Source organism: Neolamprologus brichardi, unplaced genomic scaffold (assembly GCF_056152115.1).
Source record: "Neolamprologus brichardi isolate AB-2024 unplaced genomic scaffold, ASM5615211v1 NODE_ptg000031l+_length_7269946_cov_1, whole genome shotgun sequence".
In the NCBI taxonomy this organism is placed as follows: domain Eukaryota; kingdom Metazoa; phylum Chordata; class Actinopteri; order Cichliformes; family Cichlidae; genus Neolamprologus; species Neolamprologus brichardi.
This window is the reverse complement of record NW_028270136.1, coordinates 3352671-3368990: the sequence shown is the minus strand read 5'-3', so window position 1 is coordinate 3368990 and position 16320 is coordinate 3352671. Positions and strand designations below refer to the sequence as shown.

At 38.8% G+C, this 16320-nt stretch overlaps 1 protein-coding gene across 1 annotated transcript; it reads right to left on the bottom strand.

The window, feature by feature from the left end:
* Positions 1-3323: 3323 nt before the first annotated feature.
* LOC102792426 (homeobox protein Dlx4a-like) lies at positions 3324-15985 on the bottom strand. The gene is made up of 3 exons (XM_006805126.3): positions 15157-15985; positions 12110-12306; positions 3324-4510 (listed from the first exon to the last, which is right to left on the bottom strand). Exons 1-3 carry the CDS (start codon positions 15491-15493, stop codon positions 4268-4270), a joined length of 777 nt encoding a protein of 258 aa, XP_006805189.1. The 5' UTR covers positions 15494-15985; the 3' UTR covers positions 3324-4267.
* Positions 15986-16320: the final 335 nt, after the last annotated feature.

Below are 16320 nucleotides of genomic sequence, written 5' to 3'. Positions count from 1 at the left end.
AAAAGATATTTAGCAGTAGGCAGTTTGAATGTGAGGGGGAAGAGGACAGGATAAAAAAAGAGCGGTGGCCTCCATTATGCCACCTTGGCACAACTTTAAATTTCACAGCTAATGTGTCATTTGAACAGAATCTTTGGTTTACATGATAAAAGAAATGAGTAATTTTCTTCTCCACACTATTTATAAAATCCTGTTTAAAACACAGGTCGATCTGAAGAATAATCTTCCTCTGAAGCCGCTGCTCACAGTGAGAGACCACAGCATTCAGCTTAACTGGACTTTCACCTTACATAAATGCATAAATGTTAGTTTTAGAAGCAAAGTATTGTTATTGTGTGTCATTAATAACAACAAAAACAATGTCATATTGTTAAAAATCTAGAGAGAAGAATAATGAAGTTCTTTGAAAATGATTTGACATTCACGAACGTTGTTATTTATTTGTTTACCTTCATTATGGGATAATGTGAGTATAATTTTGAGGTAAAAATTTAATGTAATACATTTTACAATAAAGCTGTAACAGGACAAAATGTGGAAGAAGTGAAGCGCTGTGAATACTTTGTGGATGTAGTTGCCTCTTCCTGACATGTCTTCCTGTTAAAAGGGAGTTCTTCTTTCCCACCATCACCAAGTGCTCACAGAGGACTGTGAGCTGATTGGAGTTTTCCTATTATAACAATGTTGGCTCTTTATATGAAAACCCTTGAGAGGATTGTTGTTGTGAACAGGCATTTCATACAGTAAATAAACTTGCACTGGATTGAGTTTCACCAATTACTCTATTACAACAATGGAATGTGCTACCTTATAATGCTTCCTGACTTCTTGTTTTTTTCCATATTGTTTGCAAAAACATTTTTAGTATTTGACAAAAATAACTTACAGATAAAAAGATAGCAAACACAAAATACCATTTTTAAGTGATAATTTAATTTATGAAAGGGTAAAACCGTACCTGGCCTTACTGTATGTAAAAAAAAAGTAATTGCCCCCTAAAAGTAATAACTGCTTGTAACATCCTTGGCGCCAAAAACTGCAATCAAGTGCTTGCGGTAACTGGCAAGGAGTCACATCTCTGTGGAGGAATTTTGGTCCTCTCTTTCTTAATTCAACCACACTGTTTTTCATCATGAACAGCCTGTTTAAGGTTATAACATTAAAGCATCTCAATCGAATTTAAGTCCCAACTTTGACAACCAATCAGAGGTGGACTTACTGGTTTGTTTCAGATCAATATCCTGCTGCATAACCTGCGTGCACTTCAGTTTCAGGGCACAAACTGATGGTCGGACATTTTTCTTCAGGGTTTTCTGCTACGGAGCAGAATTCACAGTTCCATCAATTACGGGAAGTCATCCAGGCACTAAAGCAGCGAAGCAGCCCGAGACCATCACACTAACACCACCATGTTGACTGTTGCTATGATGGTTTTTTAATGAAATGCTGTGTTAGTTTTACAGCAGATGTAACAGGACTCAAGCTTTCCAGTAAGTGCAGCTTTTCTCTCATCAGTCCACAGAATATTTTGCCTCAAAGTCTTGGGAATCATCAAGACTTTGGTCAGCAGTGTTGTTTCCTTGGATCTCTCCCATGGGTGCCATTTTTGCCGTCTCTTTCTTATTGCAGAATCATGAAAACAGACCTTAACTGGGATAAGTGAGACCTGCAGTTCTTTAGATGTTGTTCTGGGTTCTTTTGTGACCTCCTGGATGAATCACCAATGCGCTCTTGGGACTATTTTGGTTGGCCGGCCACTCCTGCGAAGGTTCAGCACTGTTGCAAGTTTTGTCCATAGTTCATAATGACCATAGTTTACTGGAGTCCAAAAGCCTTAGAAACAGCTTTCCAGCTCCTTCCAGAATGATAGATGTCTGGTAGACTTTGTTTCTCAGTTGTTCTTAGGTTTCATCTTCTAGATCGTGGAATGATGAGTTGCTTTATGAAATAGTTTAACCTTTGTCAGACAGGTTTTATTTAAGAGATTTCTTTATTTAGCATATCTGGCAGTAAATAGTGAGGCTGGTGAAATTAAATTCAGCATTCCAAAAAAATGTTATTAATCTCAGTTAATTAATAATTTAACAGAGAAGGGAAGTTAGTTTTTCCACACGGGGCCAGATAAGTTTGTATAGTTTATTTCTTGTTATAAATGAAACTGCTTTTGTATTTATTCATCTTACCTTGTCTAACATTAAAATGTATTTGATCTAAAACGTGTGAGAAATATGGAAAAAAACTAAGAAATTAGGAAGTTTATCACGGCACTGTAGGGATTTGCTTTTTCTGGTCCGAAGAAAACATGAAACTCGTGTTTTCATGCAAATCTTCAAAAACCGTTCAGCAAATCAATTTGATGCGAAAGGATTAGGCCTCAGTAATCCAGTTTGATGCAATCCACTACTTCCTAGACTTCTCCCTCGAGGGCTGGAGGCAGAAGGATATTCCCTTGACTGACAATTACAGATAATTACAGCGTCAGAGTGAAAGCTTTATTTAACAAGCTGTGTCCTAAATTACCTATAATTGACGTGGTCATTTTATAAAATCATTGACAATGTTTGACGACTCTTTTTGCGTTTCCAGATGTTTGCAGGGGTGAAAGACGTGACTTGCTTCTTCTGATTTACGACTTTAAAGAAAATGGCTTTGGGCCGCAGGGACGCACAAAGAACTTAAACTGAGGAGGGGATGTGTTATTTTAGCAACAAGTTACTGTTGCCAGAATTCGATATTCTATCAAAGGTGCAAAGATAAATTACGTCCACCTACGGATTTAGGTTAAATAAACAAAATCAGCGATAGGTTTGATTTATTTCAGATAACAAAGGCTAACCTAAATCTGCTATTGGCAAAATGTTAATTTGGGATTTTAAGAGGTCATTAAGTTGAAAAAAAAAAGTTTGGAATTTAAAGTTGAAACTTATGGAGACGATCTTTGTAATTCATTGGAGAAATAAAATGAAAAGTTCATAAAAATGTAACTCAGCCTATTATTTTCCACCAAACACCCCAATCCCACTAAAGCTTTCTGAGGAAAGAAGTGAACAATGAGTTGAGTGGAGAGGAGCATGAAGCCCAATTATTTTAATTTAGTCAATTTTTCACTTATGTGGATCATAAAAATGAAAAAACAGTGAGCCAAAAAAAAGAAAGAAAGAAATGAAAGGCAAACGCCCTAAAATGACTCTTTATACCGACACTATATACTATATAAGTGCTATTAGTACTTTTTTATATTTGCCTTTTGCACAGAACACAAACACACAAATGTCAGCATCACAAGAACGTTTGTTTTCATCTGTGTTTTAATTTGATCTGTATTTAACATTAAAAAACCAAAGTGTTCATTAAAAAACATTTATGAGGACGCCCTCTTTTTACACGTGTACCTGCCCAAGTGTGAACCCAAATAAAAGGCAAAGAAAAAAAGAAGCCTCCGGAAATGTCCGGAAGCAGTGTTGGCATTAGCTTTGAGTTATAGCGTTAACTTGTAGCTTTATCAAAATGTCGTAGCAGGCAGAGCTGCTCTGGAGGCAGAACTAGACTTTTTTTTTTTTAACTTAGGTAAGGTTATTTTTAAAAAAATATATTTAAAGCTAAATTCCTCCTCATACAAATGAAAAGCTGAGTTCTACTGCTACTGTAAAGCTACATTTACCATATTTATACTGTAACTGAGACTTCCTGGACCCGTCGTCACCAGTACAAATGCAGTCTCGCTTTAAATTGGAGTCGGATACGCGCAGTTTGATATTAGGCAACTGGCAAAGTAAACACCAAAAACATGACAGTGAAATACTTCAAACAGGTATACACAGTGCTATGGCTTTGCGTAAGTACCGAACACTTACTGCTCAGCCTGGTGGATCTGATGATTCACTCCTCAGCTGAGTCTCGGAGAAGTTTATCAATACTCATAACTCGCTAGTTATATTTTACAAATGAGACCTGAGCCACTTTGTCCCTCATTCCAAGTCTTATCAGACATCATCAACACACCGCTAACAGCTAATAGTAAATTCAGCTCGTGTGAAAAATGTACTGATTGTAGTATTTCTTTCTGTTATAATATTGTGTATTTTACAGCTATTTTAGCAGTTTCCCCTCTATCTGTCCACTTTACTTTTATTGCATGGCTGCTGCTTATATTTTTGCCTCTAGAGTGGCTCAGACTCTAACAAATGTCCTTGTCTCTTAGAGCTTCAGTTCAGCCTGCCGGAATAATTCCGCAATTTGTCCCGGAAGCGTTGCATCTCCCCTTCTGTCACATCATCTGAGTTCTTGGCATGGGTTCCTGCTGGTGTCCGGGATACCAGTGTCCAAAATTGTTCACATATCCTCCCGAGTGCACCGGTGCACCTTTGGCAGCCATGCTGATATCCCACAAGGAGCACGGAGAGGAGGAGGCTGGTGGTGGAGGGGCAAGGTGTTCTCCCTCGGGTCCACAGGGCCCATTCTTCATGATCTTCTTGTATTTAGATCGTTTATTTTGGAACCATATTTTCACCTAGAAAAAGAAAAAGTACAAGAGTTAAGAGTCAAACAGGAAACGCTGTGATTGGATTTAGTGATTTATTACAAGATAAAGACCAAAACTATCATAAAGTGACTGTTTTATTTTAAGGTCATGGGCTCAGTAAATAGTTATATTTATGCAGCACCGTGTTCTTATTTTGTCCTCTTTTTTTCTTCCTTGAGTTTTTTAAAAATCAGTAACCAACACAACAGTGGGTGAGTCTTTAACCATAAATATACATCTAAAAACACTTTGTTCACAACTAAAATCAAATCAGGTTAAACTCTCATTGCACCCTTGTGGCTGTATACGACTACCAACAAGTCAAGTTGGAGTTTACAACTGTCTTTATCAAGGCACATATAATATGTGCTTTATTAGCATCGTCAACCCAGCAGCCCAAAGGAACGGTACAATCACCTAAAAATCAAGGTGGGTGTTGTCACAATCTCTCCTATAATTTTGTCATTAACCACAAAACTAATCAGTTCAAATGCAGTTGTTTTGTTTTTTTTGCCATATTTGAAGGAATTCCCTCAATGTGTTGCTAACAGTGGATCACAGTAAAATCTAATAAGATCATCCGTAAGCCTGAGTGAACCCTCCTTCACCACGGTTACTGACAAGAAGAAAAGATTTCAATATAGATGACCTGCTAACTGAATCATTATAAAGTCATTGCTATCTAACAGCTGTGATGACCAAAGGTAAGTGATGTGCACGAGTAGATTAACATTAGCTTCGGGCTCCTTAAATCTAGGTGCTAGCTTAGGCTTAGGTGCTTCCTTTAAGTTGAACTCAGCGAGGAAGCAGTTTTTCTCTGCACAACTGTTTCTGTTTTTAGTTTTTGGAAACATTAAAAGGTTTAGCACATGTTAGCAATGATACCTAATGATGTAGCGGTGATAATGTGATACCTGCGGCAGGCAGAAACAAAGCAAAACAATAAGCAGTGTAAGATTACATAAAACCAGGCAACAATAGGCAGCACACGTAAGATGTGCATAAGAAGTAAGCTTGGAGTAATATTACAGGGAAACTATAGTTAGCTCCTACAGCTAAAAACAGCAGCACATGATAAGGTACTTGAATCACACTGTCACACCCACTCTACTATACAGCTCCTTTAGGGTTATAAAAACGATCTTGGTGTGACACATAAAGCTGTTTATTGGAACGCCTGCATCCTATAGAACGACGGGTTCAATGGAAACTGAGGTCAGCATATTACCTAATCCTGTGAGTATATTAGCCAGCAGGTTCATACAAAAATATTCATATGTGACTACAGACATCACATAATTAAAATATCTCAAAGTATTTAGATGAATATCACTTCAATCATTTATCTGTGGTTACAGATGATTTAGTTACGTTGTTAATATAATTGCCATTTCTTTGTTTCCAGCATGCTTGCAAATGAGCATCAAATTGCGCAAATATGCCTGTCGGGCAACCTGTCAGCTTAGCGGGAACGAGTGAATCATGTATAATTGTACAGAGCCAGTGAAGGATACTTTTGTCTGAAATGGGTTTTAACTGTGCTGTAAAGGGGAAAAACCTGCGCCCATAGCACAGTTCTGGTTAGCAACAAAGGAGAAGAAATATAAAGAGTGAGCAAAAGAAAAGAAAACACTCTTGGCCCTGAAAGTGTTTTCTTCTCCAGTCCTAGGAATCATTACCCGGGGAGTTTATGGGTATTTATGAAGACTGTTGTGAAGTGGTTTTATGGAAGATATTTTAATCTATAAAAATTCTAATTTCAGAGTGCTGTAATTGATTCGGAATATGTGGAAAAAATGATCCCTTTCCCAATAATCCCAAAATGTCCAGCTTTCACACCCAGCTTTTGAACTGAAACAGCCAGAAATCATGCAGAGTGAAATTTGACATTTAATTTAAACTCTATTGTTCCAATATATCCACTGACGCCAGTCACCAGCTGTGAAAAGCATAGAGACTCCATAAATATACGATATAATATGTGAAAATTAAAGGCGATAATGCTGCTTTTCAGAAATTAAAACTAATTAAATTGTAAATTATCCACTTTGAATTCTTCAAGCTGCAACATTTAGGAAGGTTTTAAATCATATTAAAGTTCAATTATTAAATTAATATAATATTAATCTTAATATAAAAAGTGATAGTCACACACTGCATTGAATACTATATAATAATCTGCTGCAGTATTACACTGTGGATGAAAACCTGAAGGATTGGAGTGTAGCTTAAGAGGCCAGGAGTCAATCAACAGCATCCTCAGTGAGAGCATTTTATCTGTAATTATTGGTTTCATATTCCAGCAGCAACACGGAGCTGACAGCTTTCCGAATGTGTGGCTGATGACTCTGACTTTAAGGGAAGACGGTGGCTGAAAGGCAGGCAAAAGACCACTGAGGGACACAGAGTGTGTGTGAAAATGAACAAACTTAAATGTCTGCATATACTAAAGTCGAAAAAGGTTTTTTTGTCCAGATGTCTTCCATTTGGAAGTTGTATAGACGGCGTGTATGTGTGTGTGAGAGAGATGGACAGCGATAGAGAACGTTTCGAGGAAAAACATTAGAACAGAGCTACGTGCCATTTCTCAGCTGCGTTGGGAACATTATTTTTCGATGGAAAGTGGTCAGCCTAATGGCATGATCGCTATCTTCAAGTGTGTGTGAGTGTGTGTGTGCATTTACGTGGCCGTGGGTGTATGCACGGGGTGCACCCGTGTACGTGAGGAATGCACAGCAGACGCAGCGGGCCAATACATGTAAGCACACAGGCTGACTGTGGGTTTCTGTAGGACTTGTTCTGTGTCTTCTGTTAATGATGTCATATATGAGAGAAAACAAGCCTAAAAATATAAAAAGTTGCTTTTTGTATAAAATTACTGCACATATTTTACCTGCAATTCTCTATATTTACAGCAGTACTGGTTAGCCTAGCTTAAAACATCAGAGGTTTTTATGTTTCAAAATCATTTGACCAAGAAAAAGGAAAGTAAACAAAATAGAAAGTATTTATTAGAGAAAATGAAAGAAAATAATAAAATTTCAAGGATCGCAGGGTTTTAGTTCTACATGACCGTGTACATTAATAATATACATTATTAATATAAGCCAATATTCATCCTCAGTTCCTGATTCAGATCACTTTTCAGTGTATCGTAGTTTGTGCCTGACATGATCTGACATATAAGTACGAGGGGAAACAAAGATAATTATTCTAACGGACACAGCAAAAGCTCTTTTCTTTTTCCAGAAAAGTCATTTTTTCCTCCCTAAAAATATAGGGCTTGGGTTAGAGTTAACACTGAGGATGACTTTGACCTCAGAGTGTGAACATTGTACCTAATCTAGTTAATCTCTTGGTTTGTTTAATATATTTGTTCCCATCTGTCTATTTACTGGCTAGTTGGACCCGTTTCCATTACTGTTGCCACATTCTGAAAAATTAAAGTTAAATTTGCTAATAAATGGTAAATGGCCTGTATTTGTATAGCGCTTTTACTAGTCCCCCCCTAGGGACCCCAAAGCGCGTTACACACCCAGTCATCCACCCATTCACACACTGGTGGAGGCAGCTACAGTTGTAGCTACTGGGGCGCACTGACAGATAATAGAACCAAGAATTGGATGAAAAATAAAAATCAAGGTTGAAACGTACAGGCAAGGCAACTCTTGATTAAAGAAGCGGAAGACTGTGTCAAAGCAGAAGGCAGTAAACCTTTTTATTCATGAGTGTCTTACCCAAATACTTTTGATCCCCTGAAGATAGTGGGCTGTGTATACAAGATGCTGAAGTTCAACAACGCTCAGTGCAACATTTTTCCCCAACCACATCACCGCATCAACTGTACTGTGTACACCAACTGTAAGCTGGCTATGAACATTTCACAAAAGGCATCATCATCTTCAACATGTGGCGTTTTGCACAGGGTGTGTTTAACAAATGCTGCTTTTTTTGTTCTATTGTGGAATTTCTGAGTGTGTTATAATGGAAACATTTACACATCAGGACAACTGGACATTTAAAAAATCCAGATAAAAGGGCAACAAGTAGCGAGTTATTTTGTACCCAGCCTACAGAAATGCAACAAATGTAACAAATGGTATGTGTTACTAATAAAAGTAACTTCAGTAACTTTGTGTTTCTGAAATGGGAACTCACAGAAAGAAGACTCCCACACGCTAAACATCACAATCCCACATACAAATGTGCTGCCATTCCTCAAACTACCATCACATGTGCTCTCATTGTACTCCACAATCAGCTGAATCATGCTGTGATGATCCGTACAAACTGACCGCCTTTGATCCAAAACACCTCGAAGAACGAGGTAAAAAATGGTTCTTCTCAATGAGCATGCATGTGAGTATGACGTGTAGCAGACCACAATAAAAAAGAAAACCACTACACCACTACAAAAGATGAAGACAAATGAACGGATCATCTCTTACTTCTTGTGTAAACATAGCTGCTGCAGTTAATTCATATGGGATTAGGACAATTCAGCTGATGACATCAAATGCTGATGGTTGCTGAGTGTGCACACACATGCAGGCGAGCATGGGTCGCATTTCAAATATTCCAAAACAGCGTCATCTAATGTTTCCCCAGATGGACACCTGCTGTCTATTCTTCACCTTTTGGACAGGTGCAATGTATCTGTGATGATTCCACACAGAGCATCATAAGCCCATGGAAGTAAGGCACTGCTATTTGTTGTTATAGATTCCTGTTATCCATAAATAACAGCGACTCTGCTGACTGACAGAGTTGGCCACTTTGTCTACAGTCATGTACCAGTTACTCACAGGGAGATTACTTCCTGTTTTCCAGCTCTGCACTGGTTCTCCCAAGAGAAACAAAATGTTTAATGATGTCAGACTCTGTTGTTGTTGGCTGTGCTTATGTGAAACTTCCACTTTTTCACTTTTCATTAACTAGAAAATAGCTGAAGACTAAACCAACTTATAAACAAACTTATTTATAATATTTAAGAAACTACAGACAATGACTGACTCTCCTCTTGGTGAGTCAGTTTGCTTAACGTAGATGAATTTGGTAGTAAATACATCCTAACATGATGGCAAAAACACTAGCTCGACTCAAACAATCACTAGTTCAACCAGTTTAACAAGCTGTTGGACGTCACAGTGTTCAACTAAGTTTTAATTGTATCGATTATATGAAATTATAAACAAAGTTACCATTATTTTATTTTAAGTTGATGAATGAATTACATTAAGTTGGCAATAGAGGTGCAACAAAAGAGACGACACAGCCTTCTCTTGCATTGAGTCAGTGTTACACTGGCTGACAGCAGCGGATCACTGCAGCTAAATATCAACATAACATTTGTCAGTAATCTGGATTTTTCTGCCAATCTGATTTCCCAGCGTCACTACCTCGTGAGTTCAGGGTCCAATTTAAGATCATAATCATGACCTATAGGGCCCTGCACGGTGTAGCTCCAACTACTTAAGTGATCTTCTTCCTTATCACCCCAGCAGGTCCCTGAGGTCTTGTGACCAGGGGTTGCTGGTTTTCTCGCATACAAGGTTAAAAAGAAAAGGTGACAGAGCGTTTGTATCAGTGGCTCCCAGACTCTGGAACTCACTCCCGTTGAGTTTGAGATCTGTGGACTCAGTCACGTCTTTTAAAAAGCAGTTAAAAACCTGTTTAAACTCGCTTTTGGTTGGTTTTGTTTTGTTTTAGATTTTAATGTCTGTTTTCTGCTTCTGTAAAGCACTTTGTGATTTTATCTTGAAAGGTGCTATATAAATAAAATTTTATTTTTATTATTTATTATTTACTTCTTGGCACGTCTGAAATGAAGTTTTGTGTTGAACAATATCAGGAAAACTGCCCGACAGAGCAAACCAGAGCTTAAATGAGCACATCGCTAATTTAAGCAGGCCCAGTAATAAACACAGACACTGACAAAATAAAGCAGTTAGTAAAACATGTTCCACTGTTTTTCTTTGTCAGTTACACAGATATAGAGATTTATCACTGATGACCCCCCAATGAAAAACACAACAGTTTTTCAGTGTCATTAAAAAGGATTTATTCAAAGAAAACACGTTGGAGTGAAAAGCATCTCTCTGGTCTCTGAGTGTTTTCTTCATCTGTTCTGTTACGATTGTGTCATTTGCATTGTTAAGTTTTAAAAATGTTCATTATGTCTCATAACTAGACCAACCAGGTGTCACACTTTGTTTTTTATCACTTGTCCCATAAAGTTGAGTCTCACAAAAAACACGTGCCTTATAAAGAAATGTGAATCTACCCCCCCCCCCCCCCTCCAAAAAAAAGTAAATAAATAAAATAAAGTATATTTGATTGTAAAATGGTCAGTGCCAAATGTATATAGTGCTACATTTTTTGTATTTGTTAAATAAATACTTCAAAATCGACCTTTAATCATTAGTAATGTGTTCCACATTGTACTACGCAGGCATGCTCCATTCCCCACAGTTAGTTTCATGGGGTCCAGTCATGATACTCAAAGCACTGCATGATGTTAGGTGAAATAATCAGCCTAAGGAGGTATACACGAATCATTACGACCAACTCCACGTTTCTTTGTGGATTCCAACTGTTCATAAAATATTTTTTCATTGAATATATAATTAGGGCTCCTATTTCTAAAGCAGTCCATGTATTTTGCAAAATGTGTAAGTTACTACATTTTGTATTTTGAAGAAAACGCACCTTCATTCACACATTTACCTGTTTTTCTAACGCTATGATAAAACTGAGGATCGGGGGGTTTGACCTGTAACGTAAAGATTCAGAACAGCAAATATCGAAGTGTTGTTGACTTGATAAAAGCTGGATTGCTGCTGGCTAACGTGGTTCAACCTTTATAGACATTTATAAAAAATGTGACTTATAAATAAATGTTAAAATATCCAATTAAATCCTTTTTACCTAGAGGCCACAACAACACGATGCAGCTTCACAGACAAAACAGCAGCTGTTGGGATTCGTTTGCTGGTGTCTCCACACGTGTATGAGTGCGCACACACGTTTCAAAGAGATGCAAAACAGGCAGAAAGTCCCGGTGAACCAATTCTGAACCTGTTCTGGTGACACGTGGAGACAAACTGCTCTCCATTTTCAAATGTTTTCTCCCGTCTCATGTATTTGAAGATTTCATGTCAGATTGCACTTATGTTTGGCTACATCGATGTCTAATTTACAGATGAAGGAATGTTGGCGCTCGTCTTGTTTGGGCTTAGCAGAGAACAAAGAAAACAATCAGAGGTGTGATTGCTCGGTTAAGAAGTAGCTCTAATTTTGTGTCATGCATACTTTGGAAAATAGGGTGAAGTTGGCAACTCACACCCTCTATTAGAGTCACTTCACACTGGAAATTTTTCAAATCTTCACATCTTAGACAATAATGTTTTTACCTTAGACAGGTTAATTATATTCCTAAAACGCTTTACACGTATTCTTAAAGTGTCATTCCATCCTGCTCACATTTTAATGTCTAACATATTACGAATGTTCAGATTTAGGGACCGTCTACACTGCTTGATTGTGCATGCTTTGCCCATGTGTGAACAGCTCATAACCAAACGTTACCTGTGTCTGCGTGAGGCCCAGTTTGGCGGCCAGGTCGGCCCTCTCGGGCAGGGCGAGGTACTGGGTTTGCTGGAAGCGCTGGTTGAGTGCCTGTAGCTGCAGGCTGGAGTAGATGGTCCGAGGCTTCCTGATCTTTTTCCCTTTTCCATTGAGCCTCACTTCTCCATTTTCTATCACCGCTGTGGGCTTCTCATGCTCTGCGTTCAAAGGGAGGACAGAAGGACGGTGCTCAGATAAATGTTAACAGTGGGATTTCAAGCTGGGCTCTTCTACGTCACAAAAAGACTGAAGAAAACCATTTTAACATTTAGATGATTACGAGATATAAAATATTCATGTGTGAACACTGAAAATTGATGTTGGACAATAAAAGTGTTTTATACTGTAATGTTTTTGACATAAATTCTTTTTTTAACCATTTATTATATTAGAAATTGTACAAAAAGTATAAATAACATTGAAAAGTATTTTGTGAAAACTGTCCCAACATCTACAATTCAAAGATAAAAAAAGACATCTCTACATGTGTTGATTAAAAAATTGGCATTCAAAGATTTTGGATTCAAAATACTAACAACAATGAATAATAAGCTCTGTTAAAAATGGATACAGCGCAGAAGCAGTAATTAACTTCAGCCAGTACTCAAGGCTAGAACAATCCAGTAACCTGAAGTAACACTGGAGGAAAATAACCTGATGCTGGCTAAAACGACTACAGCTACAGTAAATTAACCCACAGCAGCTCATTTTTACCCACTGATATTATGTAATGATTAAAGACGGGTTGCATCACAACTATGACATGTGCTAAATACTGTAAGGTAATGATAGTGAGTGGTGGTCCTTCTCAAACCATGTTGGCTTACAGTTATCCAGCTTTTCTTTGTGTTTTTTGTATTTGTGTATTTTTTTCAGGAAAGCTATATTGTGCGTACGTACACCCCCTCTGATCTTTGTTATGACATGAGCTCACAGCTTGCAGTGGCAGGAAAGAACAGTTGTAGAAAAGCCAAGGCCCCACAAGATGCTCGCGTTCTGTATCTGCGCTACGCTCTGAGCTGACGCGCAGCAGCGCGGGACAGAAACACAGTGGGCGCTTAGAAACGACCTGACAGGGGAAGGTTTCTTTTAGAAAGAAAACGTGCTAGTGTGTAAAACACTTATTAGCTCAATCTGGCTCACATATCCATATATAATAAAAAGTATATGTATGTTTTTAAGGTGGGACCCGTGTTCCAAGAAACTGGACATTTCATAAAGGTGACCAAAGTGTCCAAAAAGATCCATGTCAACAAGCCCTGCAGAGCCCTCACAGACCAAGATGTGTACAACACAGTTACCGTGTAAAGTGATGTTTAACTTGTATGTATTGGGTGAGTTAGAGCGTGGTGTGAAACTCCAGCAGCAAAAGTCCAAGAAGACTGATTTTGGGTGAGCACCAATGAAAATCTGTCGTATTTATTTGTGTGTTTGTAACTGATCTTTTTCCCTGCCACTGATTCTAAATCTGCTTTAAAAATGTATAAACTACAGTTGCTGTAAAGCGTTGTGAAATGAGCCTTGAGCTGATCCATCTGTTCGTCTGTCGATGCGCATTCACAGAAGCAGAATTTATTTATAAAACCAGTCGAGTAAACCTGATGAAAGTACTGCGTCATGTTCACCTGCGTCATGTTTATGGAGATTTTTTTTTCTTTTTAAGAAAACTTACATTCAGGTGCAAAAACATTATGGGATAAAAGTGCTTTGTGGGTAATTTTTCAGAATTTTATTTTCATTTTTAAGCTTTTCTGCTGTATTTTTTTTATGTGTATCTAACACTGTTTTCTGTCTCTCTGAGAGTCTCTGTCAGCGTTCCTGTCATCTTAATGTTTTGTAAACTGGTGAAATAAGCCACCAGATTTTAAGGTGAATATATGCTGAAATAACCGTAAATACTGCATGTGAGGCAAGGACATTTTCAGTATAGACAAAAGAAATAATCCTATGTAAAGATTTAGGTTAAATTATCGCATTTTTAATGTAATAATAAATTCTTTAAATAATAATGATGAAAATAAAAAATATAAAATTAAGAGCAAAATTAAAAAAAAAAGTGAAAATGTGAAAGAAAAGTGATCTGCACTGGGATAATATTTAAAACAGTCGTAATCGTATCTGTTACCAGCTCCCGCTGCCAAATTCTGACGAGACGTTTTCATCATACGTGGAGTTTTATTTTTATTGGCGTTTATTGTTTTTTTCGTAGCTTTAATCGGTCATATTACACAAAATAACTGCACGTGCCTGTCAATGAAGCAAAGACATAAATAAGAATATGAAGTAAATGTATCAGTTTTTCGCTTTGGGTTGGAGTTTAGTTTTGTTACACTTTGGAAAAAAAAGCTAAAAAATTTTTATAAAACACCTTTTTTCGTTTAAAATGACATTTTTGTTTAATCCATTTCGTATTTAGTTAATCCTGTTTATTGTGGTAGTGTGATAAGTCAGATCACAGGCTTCGGTGTCTGCTCAGAGGGAAACGTGACGGCTAATATTTGCATGAGGATGAGGATGAGGCTTTGGGTTTTGGTGGGGAGCGCGGGACACCACAGGGCCTGTGCCGGAGAGTCACACAGTCTGCGCAGGCCTTAAACACATCTCCCGGCCAACCCCAAATACGCTAAACACAACGCTGTGGCCGACCTGTGTGTGGATCCAATTATTGCGTTCCGCTGCGGCTTATTTTCATGTTTCTGTAGACCCACTTCAAGAATTTTAATGGTCCGAGTTCATCCGCTGTGATTATCCTGATTAGTTTTGCGTGTTTTATTCTTTTAATGTCCTCTGTGATCAATTTCAGACTGTAGTCCTATTAAAAATGACACATCGAACTAATAATAATGTATTTTAGCTTGTTGCCGGATTTATTTATTTATTTATTGCATCTTTCAGCACATTTAAACTGACAAATAAATTAAACTAAAATCCCACGAACATATTTAAAGACCAAAGTGTAGAAACAAGGAAATGAGCAAACATTTATTCATTTCTGTGCGTAAACCTACCCGCATCGTCCAGTCTGGTGTGTCCGAGCGCGCCGCTGTGACCCCCGTGCTGATAAGGCAGGTAGGCACCGGGGTGATGCGCGCTCACTGGACTGTGGTAGGGTGGGTATCCCAGCGGGCGACCGTAAGAGGAAGCCCCGGAGGAGAAGGGCCCATCGTGCTGCGAGGGTCCGACAGCGTGCAGTCCGTGGACCGGATAATGGTTGTGGGATAAGCCTGGCGAAGGTTGTTGATGTCCAGGGTGTCCAGGGTAGCTGTGTCCACCGAACTCCAAAAACGCAGATTTGGACGGATCGGACGTTACTAAAGTGTCTGATATGGAGCTCATAGTCATCATTGGGGAGAGGGGCAGTGATGTGCAGGGGAGAGAGGACGACGGGTCGGCTATGACCTCCAGATGAGGGTCATGATAAGGCAACTGGTTTAAAAAGAAGAAAAGAAAAACACCCCACAAGAAAACAGAAGACTTTAAGAAGCAGCTCTTTAAAAACAAAGCGTCTCTGTGTTCCTGTGGAGCGACTTTAGGTGGGTCTGCCCTCCGCTACATCCCAGCTGAAAGCTCCACAAACATCACGCTCTGTGTTTAAAAGCATTAAGTCCAACAGAAGAAGACGGGACGCATGGCAGGGAAACACGCAGACCAACAGGGGAAGTCAGCGAACAGAGAAAACAAAACGGGAACTCTTAACCGAGCAGCGGGTTTAATTACGAATATCCTTCGACGTGCTCAGGTTTTCCTCCTACTCTCGGGCCAAAATAACCAGCTTCCCGCTCGATTCCCCGCTTGTTGTAAAGAGACTCCTGGCAGCGGAGAGGACTGGAGAGTGATCCGAACCTGAGAGCGCACTGCGCGTTTGCTCTGACCCCCTCTCTGCCTCCATTTGGCACAAGCAGCGCGCTCATTGGCTGCAGGGCTTAACCGTGTCACACAAATCACAACCGGCAGCGGCGGGGCGGCCGGTTCTTCCCGGAGCTTGTGGCGGAGAGAGGGCCTTAAGAGTGCCGAAAGAAGCCTTCAAGTGAAGAACAGCCATTAAAACATTTTTCCGCAAGTGTGACAACATGTACGAAATAAATTAATAAAAAACTGCAGACATAGTTTCCTTTCATGAGGTCAACAACTGCTTGGATCACAACAGTTTAACGAGGGTATTTTATTAATAC

Coding starts and splice junctions, on each gene's coding strand:
- LOC102792426 (XM_006805126.3), bottom strand. CDS start 15,493: ATGATGACTATGAGCTCCATATCAGACACTTTAGTAACGTCCGATCCG. Junction 12,307..15,156: donor CACCAGACTGGACGATGCGG/GTAGGTTTACGC, acceptor CTTTGAACGCAG/AGCATGAGAAGCCCACAGCG. Junction 4,511..12,109: donor TGGGCCTCACGCAGACACAG/GTAACGTTTGGT, acceptor TTCTTTTTCTAG/GTGAAAATATGGTTCCAAAA.